At 43.1% G+C, this 23,852-nt stretch overlaps 1 protein-coding gene across 11 annotated transcripts in view; it reads left to right on the top strand.

The window, feature by feature from the left end:
• Pde4d (phosphodiesterase 4D) overlaps positions 1 to 23,852 on the top strand; it is a 1,424,262-nt gene that overhangs the window by 1,231,261 nt on the left and 169,149 nt on the right. For all 11 annotated transcript variants that reach the window (XM_051172553.1, XM_051172551.1, XM_051172552.1 and 8 more), the window contains one exon: positions 18,739 to 18,775. In XM_051172553.1, the coding sequence (XP_051028510.1) occupies positions 18,739 to 18,775 (37 nt within the window). The remainder of the gene's footprint in view (positions 1 to 18,738; positions 18,776 to 23,852) is intronic.

Here is a 23,852-nt window from a genome sequence, read left to right as displayed (position 1 = left end):
TGCCAGTGGGTCTCTTTCTGTGTTATCCTCATCCCTCTTCTGTGGGTTTGAAAATGTTCATAGGATGTTTACTTATTCATTAAAACACAGTGAGAACATTTCTTGAGCTTCTAATCTGTGGGGAAAGAAGGGCTGGTGCTAAGCCATTTGTAACAAAGTGTGAGTACCGCCTTGAAGTTTTAGAGTGCTACCAAGCGTAAAACATGGACCCAACGAAAACTCTCTGCCCAAAGGAGATGGGAAGAAAGCAATGGGTTCAGGGAATGGTTCTGCAAGATGTGTAGTATGGATGTTCTGGTTTATGACCCTCAGCCGGTCTTGAGAAGCAGACGTGGTAAGAGAGGGGCAGGATCCAAGTAAGGTCCACGAGCGCTAAGAGCCACCAAAGCTCTTAGCTAGGGGATGGCCTTCATCGTGTTTCATCTATATTATATTTTGATTATTAATATTCTATTTTTGAATGATGGTACAATGAAGAGGCAATAGGGAAGGGATTCATAGCAAAGTTCACTGAAACACAATCAGCCACATGTGATGAAGATTTAGACCAAGGTTGTGAAGTGCAGCAAAGAGATTGGCCCAGATGTAAGAGGCACAAGGCCTTCAGAACTGTGTGTGTGTGTGTGTGTGTGTGTGTGTGTGTGTGTGTGTATGTGTGTGTATGCTTGTGTGCACTTCTGTGTATATGCATGCTTCTGTGCCTATGTCTATGTGCATCCATATGTGCATGTGTCCATGTGTTGGTGAGTGTGTGTGTGTGTATGCTTGTGTGCATTTGTGTGTATGTGCATGCTTCTGTGCCTGCCTGCATGCATGCATGCATTTATATGCATCCATATGTGCATGTGTTCATGTGTGTGTGTGTGTGGCTGGCAGAGAAAGAGAAACAAATGGACTGACAAATTTTTAACCCCCAGTGAATAAATAAATGGCAGTAGTAACACGAGAAATAAGGGACAGAGAGTGGAAATATAATGTCAGACTAAATAGTGGATTCAGCTTTTATAGAGTAGCATAGAGAAAACTTAGGAGTTGTTTGAAAGAAAAGGAGTAAGATTAGAAATAACAGTCCAAGGGGCTAGAAGAGATTAGAAGAACCAGTTACCTTCTGTAATCACTAGGTGTGTAGATGCCATTTGCGTGAAGCACCTTAGTCAGGCAATGGAGTTAGAAGCCTAGTAGGTTGGGAAATGAATCAGAAACAGTTCTCTAAGCCAGTGAATACATATTTTTAGAGAACTGATGACAAAAGGGAGTGAGAGAATTAAAGCTGACCAGGGAAGAAATAAATTCAAGAGAAAAAAATTAATGTTAATAAATTAATGGCACTTGAGCTGAGTGACGGCCCATAAGCTACAGTCTAAAAATGAGGAGAAAAATAGGGATTGTAAGTAAATGTATAATTAACTGATACAAATTGCGATGTTGAGATCAAGAAACAGTTTCTGGAAAAGTGGTGGAGGATGTGGTTGCGTTCTGTAGGGAAAACAAATAAAAGAACAAATATTAATAGAGAAGATGTAGACGCAAAAGGCGTAGAGAATAAATGAGTGATAGTGTCTACTTTTCCACTCCAATAGGAAGCTTAACTACCGAAGCCAATGACAGTGGTGTGGGCAGGGTAAAGGCAAGGCTGAAGGACAAAGCCACTGTATACCCAGGCCTGCTAGTACACACTCGTTATTTCATCCAGTCAGAGGTTGAGGCAGGTTGATAGTATACTCAAGGACTGTCTCGGGTATTGAAGGAGTTCAGGACCATCCCCGGGCAGCACAGTGAGACCCTGGCTCAAAGTAAAATGTACGATTACAGCTGGAGATGTGCCCCCAGGAGTAGAGTGACTACCTAGCATTCCACATGTGAGACTCTAGATACAAGTAGAGGGGGAAAGGCCACTCAATCAAGAGAACAACACACCAGAGAGATTGGTAGATGTCTACTCAATCCAATAACCTAGAAAGATAGTCAACAAAAACTGTCCAGTCCAATTTCATTAAAAGTGAAACGACAAAATAGACAGCTACAGCACCTCTCTCAAGGACCACAGGACATTGAGGAAGAGGGGCGGAAAGACTGTAAGAGCCAAAGAACAGAGAGAGGTGTGTTTCGAAAACACATCTTCTAGGCAGGACACGATGAAGCCATTGCGTTCATGGACTCACTGCGACTGTGGCTGTCTACATAAGACCTACACAAGACTGGGCCTTCCAGCATTTCATCATGGATGGGGAAGGAACCCAGGAGGCTTCAACCCTTCCTTGGGGACTATATGCAATTAACAGGCCTAAAAATCTAACTCAACTCAGTGGACCACACACAAGAAGACATGGAAGTTTGAGGAAGACTTGTTGAGAGGAAAGGAGGAGATGGAGGGGATGGAAGTGAAATGAACTAAAATTTGTTATAAGAATGAAAGAAACTGTAGCTCAATTAAAAAAGCACTAAAAAGAGTGGTCGGAGAAGACCTTGTAGTGAGTAACTGGAGTCTGTTTTAATGGTTAAACGTTCTGCTCTCTGAAATTCTAGTAAAACAGTTTGGGGATGCTAATGCATAGACTAGGTGTCACATACCCTCCAGGTTAGGAAAGACTAAGTATGTATCTCCCTTTTATAAAGAGCTAGGACTAGTGTTGTTTCACATATAAGAATGACCTCATTTTACCCTGTACCAACTCAAGAGTTCCTTTATCTCCTTGGAGGACTCATGTGCAAATGACAAATTGAATCAGACCATGATGCAACTCTGCTTATTGTTGAAAAATAATGTCTTGACGTGCTCAGCTTTCTGAGTTGTTACCCTGCGTATTCTCCTAGGAGCAATGAGGCATTCCTTTCACACTTGGTGAGAAACAACATAAACAAAATAATTATGCCTTCATGTTTAATTTAATGCAGCATTTATCTTCCACACATACATGGATTTGCTTTTCCCTTTATTTGGTGGCTTATGTGGCCATGTGTGAAGTGAAGGTCTCTTTAGCTAGTTTGTGTGGCTGCATGAAGATTGCTCAATGTTCATAGCTCCATTCCACGGTGATAAGAAATTAAAATCAAATTTTAATTTAAAATCCACTTTGCTTACTTGGTGATTCTGTATGTACTGTTCTTATCTTGCTTTTCAACAGGTAAAATCCCGTAGTGTCAATGAGAGTTTGTGACCTCTTAAAAATTATTGTTTTATTTTTATTTTTTCAGAATAAAACCCCTTTATTTTCATTAACTCACAAAACACAATGCAGTTCGTTCAAGGAGGCCAAAAGCTTGCCCAGGTAGCCAACACTACAGGCCTCAGTGAACATCTCTAGTTAGAATTCTTTCATGGCCATGGAGCCATTACAATAGCAATGGAGCTATAAGAAACACAGGTCCACACTTGCACTGTCAATCACGTAGAGTCGATTTGCATTTCTTCAGGCACTGATTAGTGCTTTGCCTGCTTGTGTGTCTGTGTGAGGGCATTGAATCCCCTGGAACTGGAGTTATAGACAGTTGTGAGCCACCATGTGGTTGCTGGGAATTGAGCCCAGGTCCTCTGGAAGAGCAGCCAGTGCTCTTAACTGCTGAGCCATCTCTCCAGTCCCAAGAGTTTGTAGCTCTTTGTTTGAATGAAATGTTTTAGAAAATCCAAACTCTCTGTGTATAGTTGTTTAATTAATTAGGGAATGAGAAGAAAATAATCACTTCCTGACAAGATGACATTGTTTTATCATCCATATATAAATATTAATAAGCAGCTGAGGTACACAAAGAAAAAACCAACAGTGATGACCATAATACATATTGTATGTGGATATTACACTTCACTTTTCTGAGTATTTTTGTACCTGCTATTTCATTTGATCCTTCATTTCTTTCAATGGGAACATAAAGACGGTATTTGTGAATAGAAGATCCAAAGTCCAGAAATGTTCACCTTTTCAAAATACAATAAAAGTATTGATCATTTGTAGTGATACCATTGAGAACAATGTTTGTGAGTAGATAAACAAAACTCATTTGGCCAATAGAATGACTATAAAACACTATAAAAATGTGGTGAACAATAAACTATGGCAAATCTTGAAGTACACAAAAACAATAAAGCAGCCATGCATCTGACTCAGAAAATGTATATATTTCTATAGTATTAAAAAAATCAGCCAGATGAGGTGGGCATGCCTGTAATACCAGCATTCAGGAGGCAGACGCAGGTGGATCTTTGTAAGTTTGAGGCTATCCTGGTCTATAAAGCAAGTCCAGGACAGCCAAGGCTACACAGAGAAACCCTGTCTCAATAAATAAATAATTAAATAAATACATAAATACATAATTTTTAAAAGCCTCAGAAACCCTATCTCAAAAATAATTAAGTAAATAAATAAAATAAAATTCAGGCTCTACAAATGTTTACCTATATAAGGTAGATGTTTCCGAAGCTTCTGCTCTGCCTTTTAAATACAAATACCACAACAGTGACTTAGTTGCTAGCATGCTTGTCATATGAATATAAACACCTGAGTTTGGATCCCAGCATCCTTGTGAGGAGTGGATGTGGCAGTGATACACTGGGCATGTCGCCATAGGAAGAGCCCTAGGGGTTCAACAGTCAGCCAGGCTAGTGCATCAGCGAGCTTGGAGTTCACCAAGAGACAGAGACCATGGCCCCAACCTAAGGTGAAGAAGCAATTGAGGAAAACGTCCTCTAGCACCTTCTGGCCTGACATATGTGCACACATGTGCATATGCCTCCCCATACATGCCCACCCACCCACAAGTACACAAACATGAGTGGAAACACACACACACACACACACACACACGAAAATAAGAAACACATCAGTGTTAGCATGAGCACAGTAAAGAAGCAAATGTAGAAAAAGCAGGTGTGAAACACACATTTAGATAACCATAGACACAACCAGAGAAATGAAGGACGAAACAGGAGGAGAACCGCATGATAAACACATAGTGCCGTGTTTCCCAAAGTAAATTGAAAAATAATTCGAACTTCCCAGCCCAGCAGCAGCCAGTTCTGGTGCTTCCCCGTTGCCCAGTGAGCTAAGGCTGTGTGCCCTTGAAACCGCTGAAGAGATGTGACTACAAAGATGAACAGGACAACAAGGAAGGACAACAGGTGTTCTTGTTACTTTTCTCATGGCTATGGCAAAACACGCCCCCCTCCCCGCTGCCCCCTGCCCCAAAGTGGTTTAAGGAAGGGAGAATGTGTATGTGTGCACTCCAGCTCACAGTTTTAAGTTCATCATGTTAGGGAAGGCACCGCAGTAAGAGCGCCTCCAGCTGTAGCGGCAGGAGTGTGAGGAGCCGGTGAGCTTTTCCACACTGTCGCAAAGAAGAGACGGGATGAGCGTTGATGCTCCGCTTCCTTTCTCTTGTTTATTCAGTCCGGAACTTGAGGCTCTGGCGTGGCGTAACCCACACTCAGGACAGGTCTTCCCACCTCAGTGCCCGATCTCTCTGGAAATGTCCCTACAGACGTGCCCAGAGCACAGTCTCCTAAGTGATTGTGAGTCTTATCAAGCTCGACGAGACTGAGGACCACACAAGACAAAGAACACTTAATCATAGAACTAATCACCATCGTAGTTAAGCAACCTCCCAAACCAATTAGGTTTACGACCGATTCACCTGGATAACTGGATTCTTTTCCTATATCCTCCGCTGGCTAGCCCATGACATACAGAGATGACGCAGACAGCACTTCGCTCGTGTTTGCATACAGACTATGCAGTAGAGGTCCAGGGCACAGTGATGTGGGTGGGGTCATCTGATAAAGCATTGGACACCCTTGGCTTATTGTCTGTGTCCCTTACAGATGGTCAGAGCTTATTGTTCTTGGGAACCCTCTTGCTAGTGGACATATCTCCTAACCCTTATTTCAGACTGCCACTCCTTCCTTCACAGCTACCCAGTGTGTCCCGCCCCTAGAGCCCCTGGTGTTGCTTTTCAGCCATCACCCCTCCTCCCTTTGGCTTTTTGTCTACTAAGTAACTTGGTAGTATCCCCTCCAGGGCGGGACCTAAGGAAGACAGGAGATTGGCCTATGTGTCCATTCATATTTTTACTCTGGATTAAGTAAATCTTCCTTGGGCTCTTTCTGGAATGTCTCAGGAAGAAAATCAAAACAAAAGCAGACATGATTGATGGCAAAGATTCCACTCATTGCTGCACAACAGAAAACTATGTAACTGCTTTTAGGTAAACTTTAGGTTTCATTTTATTTATTTATTTATTTATTTATTTATTTATTTATTTATTTATTTATTTATTTATTTATTGGCCTTGCCTGGCAATAAATAATTTAACTTTTTGCCTTATTTGTACGATGACAAATAAGTTTCAACTGTATTTCTTTTTTTGTTTGCTATGTAAATACAAAGCTAAAGCCACAAACTGGTACAACCAAGATATTTTTTATCTTACAGTCACACCCTCCTGTCAGACCCTCTGCCAAGTCTGGCGGCTGACCGGGCTAGCAAGGGGTGTGGGGAAGACTTTCTATCATGAGGCTGGGGGATGTGGGAGGTGGTGGGGACAAGGGGAGGTCCTTATACCTGGCTCCTGAGCCCCAGCCCCTGCACTGAAGGAGAGTGGTGAAAACTAGTTCTTCCCAGGGATGGACAAGGAAGCCACCCTACTCTTGCTATCACAGAGCTCAAAACTGAAGTATCATTCTGTCTCTCTGGCGGCTTAAGCCCCCGAAGTGCCAAATACAACTGATGCCCGATGCTGGCAGGGGTCCTAGACTGGCAACATCTTCACAGGAGACCAAGGCTTCGCCCTGACAGCAGGTAGAGAACTTTCCACGCAGCAGAATCAGGTTGAGGGGGGGGGGGGTTGGTGGTTGAGTATGGGTGTGGTAATTCTGTTCCCACTATGAACCCTGAGTTTTGATCAGAATAGGGTACTGTCTCAAATCTTCCCTATACAAACCAGCCAGCCAAGCCAAAAAAGATAAAATAAAAGAACCCCAGAAGAAAAAAGAAAAATGCATTTATTTTACTATCTTCAGAACCTATATACATATAAGTTGTTTTCTGCGTTTTTTTTTTCCTTTTTTGACTTTTTTAATGCTTTGTTTTTTATTTTTAAAAATAAATTCAGTGTTGACATTTTTATAAAGAATTAACGCAATTTCAGGAGACCTGCCCTGCTTGGGCATGACAACAGTGCTTTTCCGTGCCCGCCTCTAGTCTGACTGCCCACCCTGATGCTTCCACGTGCCTGGAAAAGCCATAAGCCTGTGGAAGAGGTCTGCTCCCAGCGAGGCCTCTGAACCTCAGGCTCAGTAAGCTTTGGAGAAAGCACAGGGGAGGACTAGCTTACTGAGAATCTTTTGTTAAAAAAAAAAATCCATACAAATCAATATGTACACCTGTCAAGACGCTGAGGCGAACAAGAGCTTGAAGATATCCCATCCAGACCGGGGCTGGGGATTGGGGGGCGGCAACACCCTCACACCCATCTGTCCTTGGACGTGGAGTGAAGGTGAGCTCTGACTTCCATCTTGGGCGAGGCCGACCCCATTGTCTAAAACCTGTGCTGAGTCTTAGACTGCGCTGGAAGCGCAACCGTTTTACTTGTACACAGAAAGGTAAAAAAACAAGTAGACTATAAAAGTTTTGGTAATATACGGCCATCCGGTCAAGAAGTCCACCTTGGAAACCTGTAACAGATATTTAAATTATATGAAATGAAAAGGCGTCTTTAATATGCTTTTTAAGACTTTTGAAGTAATTAGCTAAGAGTAAATACCTGTGTAAAAAAGAAAATCGTCTCTCTTTGGGGGCACTTTGTCCTTTGAAGGAGGCAGGGTGGCTGGGAGGCTATGTGGGTAATGCTTCAGCAAAGGGTAGGAGGCTTCAATGGAGACCTTCCTTCGCTCACCAGAGTCAGTCATAGAGGGGCTCCTCCTCAGCTGCTGTGTCTTGGGAGGTGGTGAACATGAGATGAAGTTCGCCATTGATGCCTAACGGTCCTGCCCGGATTCCAGAGTTCTCTCAGCTGAGGATGTTGGACTGATGGGACTAGGAGCAGTGAGGCCCCGAGGGAAATTACACAGGTGTAGGGGATAGTTTAACTTTCAAAGGGAAAGGAACTACTTATCAGTCTCCTGTAATGCTAATAGGCTTAAGTTTTCTCTGGTTCCATCTTTCGATCATAGCAGCCCTTTGAGCCCTGGTGTCTTTACAAAACTTCCTTTTCAGTGGTTGCTGAGTAAGAAGCAATTATTGAATAAAAGTCCACACGGGGTAGAAAATGTGACAGGCGCTAGCTAGCCAATCTCTTCCCACAGCGGGGGAAGCCATACGTTGATAATAGGTACTGACTTATTAGGGGAAACCTCATGAAATTGTTTGAACCTAACTGCTTAGTAATAGGAACTACTGGTTATTTCTTTTGGCAACGGGGGTATTGTAAATAAAACTAACGAGACACAGGAAGCACTGTGCACTAAGTTGGAAAGGCTCTGTTAAGGTATTTATTTTATTTATATCCCGAGGATTGGAGCTAGACCAACTCTCCCTGTGAGGAGCAATCTACTGGGGGGGGAGGTGTGGGGGGGGGGGCACGTGGACAACGGTTCAGCACCATCATCTTTGCAACAAGCTCCAGAGTAGACCGTGTGTCCTGTTCTTGATTCCGTTAGGACACCAGGTCTTCCTAGATCCTTGATTAGATTGCCATCCAACGTCACACAGTTATGGTCATAAGGCAGGTCCATTCTTTTTCTCCTCCCTCTGAAGCTGGCTGCTGGTACTGTTGTTAGTGTGCGGGGTTGGTGTAGATCAACGCCCATATTTAAGACCTCAAGAACCCATCAGCAAAGTATACGAAGGACGTTGGCTACCAAGCTAACTTGATTCTACTTTATGGGTTTTTTTTCTATACCTTTATTTTCTATTTTATTCAATAACTGAACAATTTTATTACAGGCTCAAAAAGTTCTATTAATGGCAAAGTACAAACTACGCTTCATCTCTTAGTCTTCAAACTAAGCAATTTAGCACATTTAGCTGACGTGTATTTTATATTCTTTAAATTTAACTACAGACCTAATGTGTTGATCGCCCTTACCATGGCAAAAATAAAAGTCAAGATGAAGCCATCAATGCAGTGAGATGCTATCAAGATGGCTGGCAGTATTGCATTGTGCTACATGTTTTCAAAATAACAAACTGTTTGAGTCATGCTCACTACTATCCCTGTTTTCATTGCCAAAGTGAGGGCATTTCCAAAAAATCTTAGAACATAAACATTTGTCTTAAATCAGGTAGAAAGGCGCATACCAACAAGGCATCTTACCAGTGCCTTATTTCTATGCACTCCATTGCACGCTTGGTGGGGATTTGTCCAAACATTTAATGTACAGGTTTTCCTTTTCTTTTCTACTGAGGGATTGACCTGTGTAGGTCTCACTGTGTAACCCAGGCTGGCCTTGGACTCACAGGCATCGTCCTGCCTCAGCCTTCCCAACGCTGAGCTTTATAGCAATGCACCACCCAACCCAGGTTACAATTGTTTTTGTTTCATAGGTGTGCGTGAGTGTGTAAGCACGTGTGTGTGTGTGTGTGTGTGTGTGTGTGAGTGTGCCCTATGGGTACATATATGTACAGGTTCTGTGTACACTGGCAGAGACCAAGCAGCACCTGGTCCTGCTCCACCTCTCTCTGAATTATTTCCTTAGACTGTGTCTCTTCCTGCATCAGAAGCTAGACTGTTGGCTAGCAACCCTAATGATCCCTTGTCCCCATCCCCCACAGAGCTTGGCTTACCCGCAGGCAGTTAGCCACGCCTAGCTTTATTTAAATGTCGGTGCTGGCATCTAAACTCAGGTCCTCATTTTTGCATGCAAAGTGGTCATATCCACTGAGCCATCTCTTTCATCCCAATTTTCTTTCTTGATCTTTACATATAATATGTTCCTTAAAACTTTTTAATGGTGAAAAAATTATAAGTGAGAGAAAGTCACCTAAGACTTCCTAGGCTACTTACCGTAATAAAAAAGGGAACAGTGTGGCAATAAATTATTTTTCTAAGTGAAAATAAAATAAAATAAAAGTCATTTGACAGTGGGCACTGAGCAAGTTTTTGAAAAAAAATTAAACACTTGGTTGCACTATTTATTAAATGTAACACCTATTTTTAAAAATGTGGAGTGAGAGCAGTTTGGTAATAAAAATTATTATCCCACGTTCCTGTAAGCCATCAGACTCTGATAGAAAACAAACTAGGATAGGCTCGGTGAAGGGAGAGTTGACTCGTTTTTATCAATGTGCTCGTAAAGGAATAGAATCTCTGAGAGCAATATGTGAATTATAAGCCCACTAAAGTCAGGCAAATCTGGACCCTGTCTTCAAGAAAACAAAACTAACCCAATTAATCTACATATGCGTTCATCTAACATGACCCTACAGAAAAGAACCAGAGCCAAAACAACAGCCTCTCCCTGCCCACTTCACCTTGCCAAGAACTTCCAGTTGAAACAAGCTACAGACCCTGGGCCTGGTGGCTCCCATCCGTGCTCTGGGTGTTAAAGAGGACAGAGATGAGACCCCTGCTCCAGTGTGTCACAAAATGGAAACTTTCTGAACGTGAAATTTTGGTGGTGGGTGGTTGGCAGGAGGAAGATGGTGGCAGGCTTGGAGGAGGAGAGGAGTAGCCTTTTCTAGGAGCCACGCAGCGTGTGTTTCCCAGCACTCTCTGGGAGAAGGGATGTGTAACCAGCTGGTGTTCTTGATTGAGGCTTACTCTATTACTTGCTGAGCAGCGTCAACAGCAGCTACGCCATTCAGGGTGTCATTTTGAAGGCAGCACAAATCCATGAGAACAAGGCACAAAATATCACTTGGCACAAATGTTTTTGTCATTTTTTTTTTTTTTTAAATCCTAGACAGGAGAGGAGAAAGGCAGCTGATATTGAGACACCAGCATAAATACCTGTTCCACTTACACATCAGTCACTTGAAATATGTATTTTGCTTGCCAGTCCTGGCTCCTTAACAAACCGATCTCAACTCTCCCTATACTGTTCTCCGAGCCATGTAAGGAGACACAGCTACACTGCTGGATGTGGCATTCTGGAGTGTCACTAAATCGGCCCAACTCCCCACAGTCGGAAACATTTATCTAGTCTATCATAGATATGGAGGGAGCAAATGGTTCCTACGCCTATAGTTTTGCTTCAGAGAAACTAAGAGAACAGATCCTAAGCTTTGCTTGCAGACTCCCGGCACGTCACTTACCTCACTTTGGTGAAGAGGCTGTTCCATTGGTCTGTATTCCCTACCCTCAACCCCATGTCAGCTTTCCCTTAACTGCCTTGAGAGTTCAGGGCTTTTCCCAGTCTTGGGTCAAAAAGGATGTTGTCATCCCCAGAGATAATTGTAAAGTTCTCAGGCATCCGTACAGGCAAAGAAGAGGCTAAAGAGTAGAGAGAGAAAAAAATAACAAGTCCACCACTGAAAATGCAAGAGGCTGTGGTGTGATGGGGTGTCATGTAGGCAACTCACAGGATGAAGTCTCCAAGCAAACATCCTGAGTGGCCCAAAGACCAAATCCTCCTCCATCCTGTCTCCATCAGGAAGGCTGCAGGCACAGCTCCTTCCTGCTTGGTACTCAGAAAATTGCAGAATTCAATATAACACCAAAGCCCATTGCATTTGCTTGGCTTGTGTTTTGTTGGCTTGTGGATGACGGACAGCATATCCACTGTCACTCACATATAGATGCAGGGTATTCCCATGACTGCAGATGACATTTCCACTGGGTAGCATTATTCTAGAGACTCCGGTATTCACTTCCATGGGCGTTTACGATAGTCCCGATCCATCTGACCAATCAGGAAACAGCATGGTCAAAACAGAGCAGTGGGTGTTTGTTTGTTGTTGTTTTTTAATATGGGGCTCATATTCAGCTACACAGCATATCTTCATGTCCTGAGATTTCAAGGCCCATTAAAATGTCAAAAAGCACCAGAGACACCAGTATAGGTCTCTCGCTTTGTATTTCCCCATGTAAAGGATATGAACAAAGAAATTCTGACTAAAATACATTGTTAGCTTAATTTTTAAAGACATGATACTCCCTCCCTCCCCCGTCTCTTTCTCTCTCTCTCTCTCTCTCTCTCTCTGTTTCTGTCTCTCTGTCTCTCTCTCTCTCTGTCTCTCTGTCTCTCTCTCTGTTTCTGTCTCTCTGTCTCTGTCTCTCTCTCTGTTTCTGTCTCTCTGTCTCTGTTTCTCTCTCTCTCTCTCTCTCTCTCTCTCTCTCTCTCTCTCTCTCTCTCTCTCTCTCATACACACACACACACAGTCTCAGGGAAAAGATGAGTTAAGCAAAGAAACATGAAGCTTCTCAACACTTCACTCCACAGGCTCCATTTACTGCTACGTTGACAAGGACCCATGAACACTGTGCCTGACAAACTCCAGGTTTCAGACTGCCTTCAGGAACCTAATGACCTCTCCCATTTGGCCAGGGTGTTACTGTTTCTGAACTTAAGTGTTTGGATCCTGGTTCCTCACCTTGGAGTGGGACTATGAGAGCAGCTGTTAGTGCAGGGCCCTGAGAGTGGCATTCTGTATGTGTCCTTTACTTTTGGCACCTAGCAGTAGTCTCAAAATAAATAAAGTCTTCTCTATATGATCAAACCTTTCCTTTTAATCCAGCAGGCCCATTCTACCTCAGGCAGACCTTTAAGATTGCACTCCCTAGCCATAAATCTCCCTCGCAGACGAGCCTTCTGGAGACAACCCAAGAAAACAGGGCCAGTGACGTTAAGACTAAACGAAAGGCCTGTCAAATAACGTAGACTGTGAAAGAAGAGCCTGTTCCTAGAACACAGAGTGAGGGCCCTTGGGTAGCCTCTTCCCCTGTGGGTACTTAGACATGTGCTTCTTCTGCCCTCCTGTCCAAAACATCAAACTCAGCCTAGGACCCACACCCCCCTGGGTCCAATTGTGGCCTTGGCACTCCTGGAAAATTCCCTCTGCTGCATCAGTCTCTATTGAGCAAAATATTATGAATCTCTTTGTGCACATGCCCACACACATTTCCTAAGCTCCTTTGAAGTAGGACACTTCTGTCCATAAATGTGAGAGTGGATTAATTTTTTTTTTCGCCACCATAGAGCTTAACGAACTGGGTGGCATTTATTTGTTATTTATTTTATTCAATGAAGCCAAAATTTGCTATCTTACAACATACAGCGTCAGACCCCAGAGTGTTTTCCTCTGTTGCATAATAAATTCTCAGTTTTATGCTTTATCACCAATGCACATTGTTAGTGACTGAGGATTTGTGTTTTGAAGCTTATGTGTTTGGTTATTATTTGTTTTTGAGGTGTGTGTATGAGTCTGTGTGTGTGTTTGTGTGTTTGTGTCTGTGTGTGTGTGTGTGTGCCCATGTGTATATGTTCATATGTGTGTGTGAGTGTCTGTGTAGGTGTGTCTGTGTATATATGTTCATATGTGTGTGTGAGTGTCTGTGTGTGTGCATGTGTGTATATGTTCATATGTGTGTGTGAGTGTATGTGTGTGTGCAAGTACATGTGTGTATATGAGGGACACATATGTGGAGAGCCAAGGATAACCTTAAGTATTGTTCCTTAAGCACCATCTACATGTCATTTCTAGACAGGGTTCTTCGCTGACCTGGAACACACCCACCATAGTCGGCTGGCGGGCCAGTGACCTCTTGGAGTCCATCTTTCCCAGTGCTGTGATTATAAGAATGCACCACCATGCCTGGATTTTTTTTGGGGGGGGGGAGAGGAGGGGGTTGTGTTTTGTTTTGTTTTGTTTTGTTTTTATGTGGGCTCTAGGGATCAAATTCAGGCCCTCAGCTCTGTGAAACAAGCAATTTGCTGTTCGCTCCATCTCCCTAGCCTTCTTTATTGGTTCTGAGACTGGGTCTTGTGCCACCCAGGCTGGCCTTGAATACAAGCCAGCTCCCTGTGACTCCACATCCCAAGTGCTAGGATCACAGGCGTGTGCCCCTGCTGGATCACAGGCATGTGCCACTGCACCACTCTTGAGGTTTGCTTTGTTTTTGTTGTTTCAAAGATCAAGCCAGCCCTTGATTCTTTTTTAAAATGTATTTTGTAACCTATAAATGAGAAGTTGTCTGTGTTTAAGATGGGCAATAAAAGTCTTAATATGAGTCTAAATGGACTGAGTTAATTAATGTATCTATTACTTTACACAGGCATTGCTTTTGTGATGAGGAAGTCTAAAATCACCTGCTAGAGATTTTTAAGTACATGGTGCATCACTGTTCCTTACAGCCAATAACGCATGCTGTAAGTTCCATGAACGTATTCCTCCTAGGCTTTCTAACCCCAACCTCGTTTTCCAGCCCCAGAAAACAACACTCCACTCTCTTTGTTTTATTTCCATGTTAGAGTGCTACACGTATGTGACATCATGCCCCCTTTGTCTTCCTTATTACACTACGCATAGTGTGTCTCAGGTTCACACCTCCTCCTGCAACAAAAGACTTTCTTTTAAAAATGTGAGTAGTGTTCTGTGGCATCTGTATACCAACTTCTTCTTTCTCCATCCACCTGTTGATGGGCACATAAGCTGATTCTGTATCGTGGCTACTGTGCATATCTCTGTGACGCACTGCTCCCATATTTTAATTGTTTGTATACCCAGAAATGGAGGATGGATCTTTGGGGGCAATAGTTTCAGTTTTGGATGAACTCTTTCCTCTGTCGCGGTACCCACTTCTAAGCCCAGGACAGTGCACAAAGTTCCTCCGCATCAATGTCACTTTTGATCTTTTCCTGAATCACCTCTGACCTTTTGCTTTTTTTATGAGCCCCTGGACACTGCCTCTGACATTGAGACACGTGATCTTTTGCCTTTGAAAGTGAAATCAACTGAGTATGAGTGTGAGGTGAGAGCAGATATCTTGGTTAACTTCGCATTTCTCCGGTGATGAGTGCTATTAAGGACCTCCTCAAGCACCACTGGTTCTTGGTACATTTTTTCCTGGGGGAGTCTGTGTTTCTGTATAATGTAGTCATTATAAATCCTTGTGACTGCATTGCTTATTAATTATTAAAATTGTTAACAGGACGTTAAGGAGATGTTTTAGATTTTTAGAATACTGAGTATCTTCCAAAGTCACAACATTTTCTGAAGTTAAATGATATAAGTATATTTAGACATGTAGATATTGTGGGAGACGGGAGTGCTGGGGGCGGGGCCCAGGGCCTCACACATACTAAACGGCTGCTCCATCACCGGAGCTGGCCCCTCAGTCCTTCCATGAAATTCTTTAATTATATAAAGCCAGATGTAATATTTACAGGGCTGGTGTCTCACAGAAAGTTTCCCTGTGGAAGAGGATGTGCTCAGTTCTGATACGACCTGATGAGCTGCAGTGGGTGGTTGGGGGGGGGCCTTCCTTTTTCTGAGGAACCGGGGAGGGGGCGTGTGGGACAGAGGTTGGGGCTATGGCCAGGATGTAAAGTGAATAAATAAATTAATTAAAAAAAAAGTTCCCCTGTGAAGTAGAATAGGTGGAAGAAGCCTGTTTCCTGGATGTCTGTTTAATAGGTGGGACTTTTGTGCCTTCCCTTCCCCCACCCCCCTCCCAGCCAAGGCATTTTTTTTCCCCATTTTTGAAACTTAACAGAAAAATACATGCTTATAATAAGAAAATGAGATCCTGAAAATTCTCTTTACACATATAACATATATTCATGTATACTGTATAATTTAATATACATGTTAACTTGCAGATATTAACTGACGTGTCTCCATCATATGCCATCCTCCAGGTTCTTGTGCCCTGTTTATAAGCATGTTAGTTAGCTATTGTCCAGAACTCCATTTCTAGATTAAAAAGTACATGTTCTTTTAATAGTTTCTCTATTACTTACTTTAAGATTGTAGGGCATGAAGATCATCAGGAAGGGTGAGCTGGCTTTACTAAGTCAGTGGTGCAGAGTTGTTATGTGGTTGGTTTTTAATTTTTGTTTATTTTATTTTATTACTCTGTTTATATCTGATTGTCATGTTAATGATATTTTCATGACATGAGAACTATACCATGAAGGGAGCGTTGTTCTCAGATGTGCTTTTGCCATGGGAGGATAATCACCATATGTGAGGGAGGAGCCCTGGAGTCATAGGACTTGATTTAAAATCCTCTTCCAATTTCATCACATAGGATTTTGTGCCTTTCGTAGGAACCCCCTTTCCTCAACCAAAATCAACTAAGAGATGCTCACTCTGAAATTCTTTGCACAGTGAGTCATTTGACAAACATTAGTTGTGCTGTACATTGATGGTGACAATTTACAATTATTATGATGACTTAAACTTACATTCAATTTACAAAAGTATTTTAGTGAAATCTGTGGGTATTTAGTTTCTGTGTATTTGGCACTAGAGACTGAGTTCAGGGCCTCATGTAAACTATTGAACTATATCTTAGACTCTTAAATATATTTTTGTTTTTGGGACAGGATCTTGCTAAGTTCCCCAGACTGTCCTTCAACTCACTTTGTAGTGCAACCAGGCACTGAGTTTTTGTCCCTTCTGTCCCAGCTTCCTAGGTAACAGGGATTGTGGGCCTGAACCATCAGGTTTGATTTTTTTTTTTTTTCAGCAGCGTGGAGTGGGGGAACATCAGTTTTGAGAGAGAGTTCCTCTGTTACACAGAGCCCTGGTTGTCCTGGACTCTCTGCCCTCATGTGTGTCTGCATACCAGAAGAGGGTACCAGATACCATTATAGATGGTTGTGAGCCACCATGTAGTTGCTGAGATTTGACCTCAGGACCTTTGGAAGAACAGACAGTGCTCGTGACCTCTGAGCCATCTCTCTGGCCCTAGGTTAGAAACCTTACTTTAAGAAATAAGAGGTATCTGGGCTTGATGAAGCACGGCTTTTATCCCAGCATCCAGTAGCCAGAGACAGGTGGATCTCTGTGAGTTCAAGTCTAGCCTGACCTACATAGGAAGTTCCAGCCAACAGAAAGGTTAATGTAAAGGTAATAGTGAGACTGTGTCTATAAATATAGATAAAAGAAAGACAGATAGGAAAGAAGATAGACAGACAGACAGACAGAGAGATAAAAGGAAAAGAAACATTACAAAGGCCTCCATCACTCCTCCATCACTGAAACTAGCAGCAGATAGTGTCTCACAAATTCCCAGTCTTGAAACAGTTACTGAAGTGATTGTATTCTCAGGAGCTCAGCCTGGCTGAACTTAGTGTTTTGGGTAGCAGAGTCCATCTCCGTATTTAAGTGCTGTACATAAGAAGGTTTGCTTTTGGGTCTTTCAGTTTGTTGTTTGTGTTTTTGGCTCTTCAGTTCAGAAACAATGAGAGTGGAAAATAGCGTAGTTAGAAGCACAGGGGTAAAGGTAAGATGGCAAAGGCATGGAGAATGGGGGTGCTGCCACTTCCCTAGTCAGCACACACCATTGAGCCTGCCCTCCAGGCTCAATGTCTCCCAAGAGAGCTGGCTGAGGAGCCAGCACGTCCTTCTCTTGGGTGAGGGGAGAGGTAGGATCCCTCGTGGCCACAGGACTGGCTTTGACTTAGCTCTGGTGACCAGGGTAGGTAAATAGACATAGGATACCTCCTTCCACCTTGGAAGACTCAAGACCCATGTGACACTAACTTTCACTGAGACCCACGGTGGCTTATTTTATCTCTTCTGGAAGTTTCTGCATTTGCCTATTTCTGTAGTATTCCCTAGGTAGTAATCTGCTTGCCTCAGTGGTGGCCTCATCATTAATCTGTAACCCTTGGTGAAGGTTATGTCAGGAAAAAGTATGTGGAAAGTAACTACGTTGGTTTAATTTAACAACAATCTTTCCTGAAGTGGGGTGTGGCACTCACAGGTGGGAGCATCACAAATTCAACACCATCCTGATGTAGCAAGCAAACCTCTATCCTTCAAGATAAGTAAAACGAAATGACTGGAGCAATTAAAATAGCCTGTGGCCAGGTAGATTAGGAGAGAACCCACTGAGACCCGGAACATTCTCCTCTCAACTTATTGGAAAATACTGCAAAGTGTCCCAGGCCCTGATTTCCTGCTTTCTTCAGGGAAGAACGTTGCATGACTTCTTGCATTTCCCTGCTTCTACGAGACATGTCACTCTGACACCTTGCACTTGTAGCCCCAGTCTACTGGAGCTGATGTTACTATAGCAACAGCACCCACAGGGTACCACTCCCCTGTAAGTACAGTGGCTGGAACACGAGTCAGTTGAAAAGCTTCATGGGGTTTTTTATTAGTAGATGATGCAGTCCTACGTCATGTACGGCACCTGGCCTATCCAAGGCTTACACATGACCGTACAGATCACTTGATGCTAATCACCTACAAATGTTAGATGGCCCAGGGTACTCTCACAGAAGCCTGTGCTGTAGCTGGTTCTTTGCATGGCATCCCCGACTAATATCTACAATGAGAAATCAGGAGTAAAGTCCAGGTCCAGAGCTGAAAACCCTTTTCTACTTATTGCACATCCTTTGTGCCTAAAAATCAACACTGGCATTGATTGGTAGTCAAGAGAGATGGACAATGGTTAACATCCCAGAAGGCATGCTTTCAACTCAGTGTCTGGGAAGGGCACGTGCTGAAGACAAAGATGGGATTACTGTAATTCCCAATGGGAGTCTCTTGCTGTGGAATGTGCCATTTAATGTTGATCGAAAGTGGTCAGAGCACTACTGGAGGCTTCTAACACTGGATTTGGTTTGTTTTTCAGACATGGAGATGACTTGATTGTGACCCCGTTTGCTCAGGTAAGCACAGCTTGGAGTGTGCAGGCTTTCTCACAGATCCACACACTTGATGTGGGGCGGGCTCTTATTCTGGTTCTTAAGGTAACTTTATTACATAGACCTGTGTGGATGCAAATTTTTTGGCTCATGCAAGCAATTAAAAGGCAACACTGGGGCAACCTTAGCCCCACAGATGTGCTGTGTGTAAGGCCTGTTAGAGCCAAGGAGTGTCTGTATTTCAAATAACAAGTTACCTAAGGGACAGTACTCAGCGGGGCCCCTATTTCCCTAACTGGAGTTAGCACCAGAAGACTGTATCATGGATTAAATTACATCCAGTATAATTAGTACATGGTCTGCGTTTGAAATTCAATAATCCTGTTCAATCTGATACTTTATTTACTCGTTTTTAAAAACATGTTATTTGTACAAAGATTTAGCTGAGTGACACATTCGTGTCCTTCATGTGTAAGAGATGAAAATATTCCATCTCCCACGACATAGCTGTGAGGTGATGAAATAACCTAAGTGTTTTGAAATGCGTGTAGAATGGCTAAGGACCTGATGCTTTGTACAACATGGGACCCTAAACATCTTGGGTAGATCAGTGATCAGAACGGAGCCTAAGGAAACTCCCCATGTTTTGGGCTAATGTCCAAATAATAACCAGACTGAAGTACTAGCTAACATCTAAACTCTTTTCTACCCTTAAGTCTTTGAAGTTTTGAACTTTTATGTAAACTCGGAGGCTCTCTGATCCTCAGAAACAGGTGCCAGATTTACTTAGTTTGTACGTTTTATTTTAGAACAATTCCGCTCTGTGTTCTGTGCATTTTCTTAGGCAGAAAGGCTGGTAGTGGGAGGGATTACCCCCTACCTGTCCCTCATGGCCACTGTTCATTCCTTCCCTTTGAACATAGCAACAATTTACCCAGAGTCCTTCGGGCTCCTGAACACAAAGCGTTAATGCTGGGCTGGCAGTGAGAAAGCTGTCTCTGGAGTCAGCTGCGTCCAGTGTTTTTGACTGCCTTCGAAAACTCAACCCCTGGGTTCCCGGGAACAAGCATTCAAACCCTATGTCCCTAGAAATAAAACCGTTGTGTCCTTTAGAAGCAGGAGACATGCCTGCTCTGAAAACACCGGGTAGGAACAATGGCATTGTTTTGCTTGTGTCAAAGAAACTATAGCACCCAGATAGTTTCAGGAGGAAAACACAGTGGTTATTAACACGATGGAGAATTTCGTTGGTTACAGGTCATCAGCAGTATATTTTTAAGCTCCTGCGCATCCCTTTCCAGTCCATCTCCAGGCAGTGATCTGGTGGCCGAATTCACTGAATACGTGGGGACCTCTGCTGGGCAAAGAGGGAAAAGCATTGTCTCCTTTCAGTTGCCTTTTGTTCCACCTTTATAAACAAACAGAAAACCCAAGCAAGCAAACAAACAAAACAACACCACCATGCGTCTCATCAGGATGAAGTACAGCCTGCATCCGTCTAGGTAGCGCCATTCTTGCTAGGCTAAGTCAGTGTGAAATCACCAAGACCTTTCTGACACACGGAAAACAACCACTATTTGTATTTTAATAAAAGCAAACTTGGGAAGAGAGTTTTCTTTTCCAGAAAAAGTAACTTTTTTATCTTGTAAATAATTCTCTGCTGATCTTTTTTTTCCCCCTGAAAGTGAATCCCTAAGTCTTTGACCTCACAAGGACACACCGCCTCCTCGCTGCCCAGTATTTCACAGTCTGTGTTATACTGCCACCCAGTGGCGCTCTCTGTGTATGGCCTGGAAAACCATTTCATTCATTCACTTTAGCTGGCTAATGAAGCCAGAATTTTTTTCCCCCTGCCAACGTCAGTGAATCCTATTGGCTAAGAGATGTTTCAAAGCACGTAAAGGAGGCTGAGAATTGTGTGCGTGAATAGTCCCACCCTGTGGCCCTAGGCCACGAACATTTTTTCCCTGTAGTGTTGTCACTGCTTACTGTTAAGATTTATATTTTTTCATCATTCCTGCGTGTATTTGTTTCTTACCTTAAGCAATTACACAGTTACTGGCAGTGGCTAAGGAGAAAGCAATGGCTTTAATTTTCTAAGCCTGAGACATCTGGAAGAAACAGTAGGGACCCCCGGATAATATTAAAGAGGCAAGAAAATTCTAGGCGCTGCAGAGCCTGGCTGCAGCGTCTAATGCTGGGGCAGAGTATATGGCAGCGAGCTACCTCAGAACAGAAGACAGTCTATGACTTATACCTTCACCAGGGGCTCCGGTGAACCGTTTTCCTCTATTTCTCCTCCTCTGGCAAGGCTTGCTTCCTTCCTTGGGTGAGACAAGAGGCTTTAAGGGGGAAACTTAGTGAAGTTTGCATGAAGAATATCAGAGTCGGCCACCCAGGCCCAGGGCGACATGGAATACGGCAGATTCATCTGGAAAACCTCTCTGTACATTTCTGTCAACATCATCTAGGTCACCGAGTGGAAGCTATTGTTAACATTTTACTACAGGACCATCTTTGTCCTGCCACAAACCACAACAGTGACCTAATACATACGCACTTTCATGTCTCTTCAACGTCATTTACTCCAGAGTTGACAACTGCATATGCAAAATACAGCCCAAAGGTCAGCAGGCCAAAGGCAGGCAGCCAATGGCTGAGGGATGTTTCTTCCCTCACTTTCATTTTGAAATGTGCCACATTATATGTAGTAAATACATAAAGCAGAAATAATACTATTAAAACAAACAGCTAAGAAGTGGAATAGTAACAAGGCTTCAAAGACTGCTTCAATGTCCCTCTGCCATTCTCTGTCTGTCTGACCCATTCCATTTGTCTGTCTGGCCACAGAAATAACAATCATTTGATTCTATCCCGATTATGAAGCTAGATGCTTTTTTGATTGACAACAATTTGTTGTTTAAATCCTTCAACATCCAAAGACAGGGAATTATTTCAAATAAATGCACAAAATTTGCATGCTAAAACAAAAAAATTCAGTTTACTATCTTACTAGTATATCAAAAGTTAAAAATCTTTCTAAGGCCAGGTATGGTAGTAGGCACCTTTAACCTCAGCAACCCAGGAGTGGAGCAGGCAGATCTCTGTAATGGAGGCCAGTATGGTCTATGTAGTGAGTTCTAAGCAAGCCAGGGCTACATAGTGAGCCCCGTCGCAAAGCAAAACAAACCTCTCTACAGAAAAGATTTTGGTCACAAAGAAGTTTTCTTTGATGGGCTAATTTTATTTTCAAATAATTATAAGTGACAAATTACTCGCAAAACTTTTCCTACAGAAGTGAAATGCTGCAGCTACTATTTCTATCACCCAGTGGCCAAATGCCACTGGGTAAACACTTACTGTTTTGTAGTAGAGTGGGGGGAACCTCAAAATCCTGAGGCTAAAATCTTTATCTAGAAAAGGGAGTAGTTAGCTGATCCAATAACCGCATTTAAATACTTTATTAACATGTCTGATAGTCACATCTTAAGACAGGAATCAAGCCGGCGTGATTTCACGACTGGATCATTAATCCTCTTATTTCTGCATCATTCAGAATTTCATGCCTCATGAAAGACACTGTGGTCTGACGTCAGCAGCCAGCTATTTGGATACTCCCTCACAGGCAGAGTGACCTTTCAGAGCTGTGTGTGGTAATGAGCCAGGTTTTCCAATGACTGGCTGGCTTCCTAGGAGGCACCATGAACTCTTTCAGGGGGAACCGCTGAAGGTCACTGCTGTGGAGCGTAAACAGCTCCCTATGACTTGCTCAAGTTCCCATCAACTTCCAAAAAACAAATGCCTGAGTTGGAGATAGGCTTTTGCCTGGATCGCTGTCTGATGAAGAAACTGGGGGTTGGGGGTAGGGGGTGGGAGGGGGAGCGCGTGGTTCTCAAACCCCTAAGTCAGTTAGAAATTAGAGGCGTCAATGGATTGTCACTGATAAGCATCAAGCCAACTTCCCATGTGCCAGGTAACTGAATGGAAGTTTCCATAAGGAACACACAGCCGCCACATACTGTTTGCTTAAGCAATGTCATTGGCATTAACCTGCTGCTTCCTTTAACTATCACAACAACTCTAATGGGTGGATAGCACTGCCTCTCTTTTACACACTAGGAAACTGTAACAGAAGGTGTCATAACTTACCAAAGTGTGCGCACGCACACACACACACACACACACACACACACACACACACACACACACACACACACACACCAGGACCTGTGAATCCTGAAGTCTTACGGGCACCTCTAATCTTACTATAGATTCCACTTCTGAGGAAGATATCCCATTCTAGGAGGACGTGAGGGTCAGCAGGCTCCTGTAACTTCTCTGCATGGCTCACTCCCATCCTCCAGCCATCTCCTATTGATTGGGGTTAGAATAAAGAAGGCGCCGTCAGAGGCGGGGGCCATCCACTTCCTGGCATATCCACACACGTGTTGATATTTTACATCTGTATAGTCATCTCTTCCAGACAATTTTGTTGAACACTTTGCTTGTTTGGGGCAGTGTACAGCATAGTACCCTTTGTACACAGCACTGGTGTTTTCAGTGATCAGTGCCTGTCTAGGGACTTCTTAAATACCACAATGTGCACAATCTCTCCAGAGGCAAAGAAAATCTGTGGACTAACTAGCTAGCATGGCCCTGTGTGGAGACGGAAAGACAACTGAAGATTTAATTAACCTGATGACCTGAGATCGTGGGCATCTTTTTAAAAAAATATTTATTTATTTATTTATTTATTTATATGCATGTTCTCTGTGCATATGCATCTGAAAGCTAGTAGAGGGCATCAGACTCCAATACAAAGGCTGTGAGCCACCATGTGGTTGCTGGGAATTGAACTCAGGACCTCTGGCAGAGCAGCCAGTGTTCTTAACTACTGAGCCACCTCTCGAGCTCCCAGATCATAGGAATCTTGATGAATTTTTCTAAGAGAATATAAGACTAATTGTGGTTTTTTAAAATTGCTAACCTGAGATTTTCATAGTATTTGGCATTACAGTATTTCATAATGGCATGAAATCCAGCCACAGTTGGATGTGCGTTCCTGGGGGGACATTGTGTTGATGACTAAAGAATACGGGAA

Source organism: Acomys russatus, chromosome 30 (genome assembly GCF_903995435.1).
Source record: "Acomys russatus chromosome 30, mAcoRus1.1, whole genome shotgun sequence".
NCBI lineage: Eukaryota > Metazoa > Chordata > Mammalia > Rodentia > Muridae > Acomys > Acomys russatus.
This window is presented reverse-complemented; position numbering and strand designations above follow the sequence as displayed.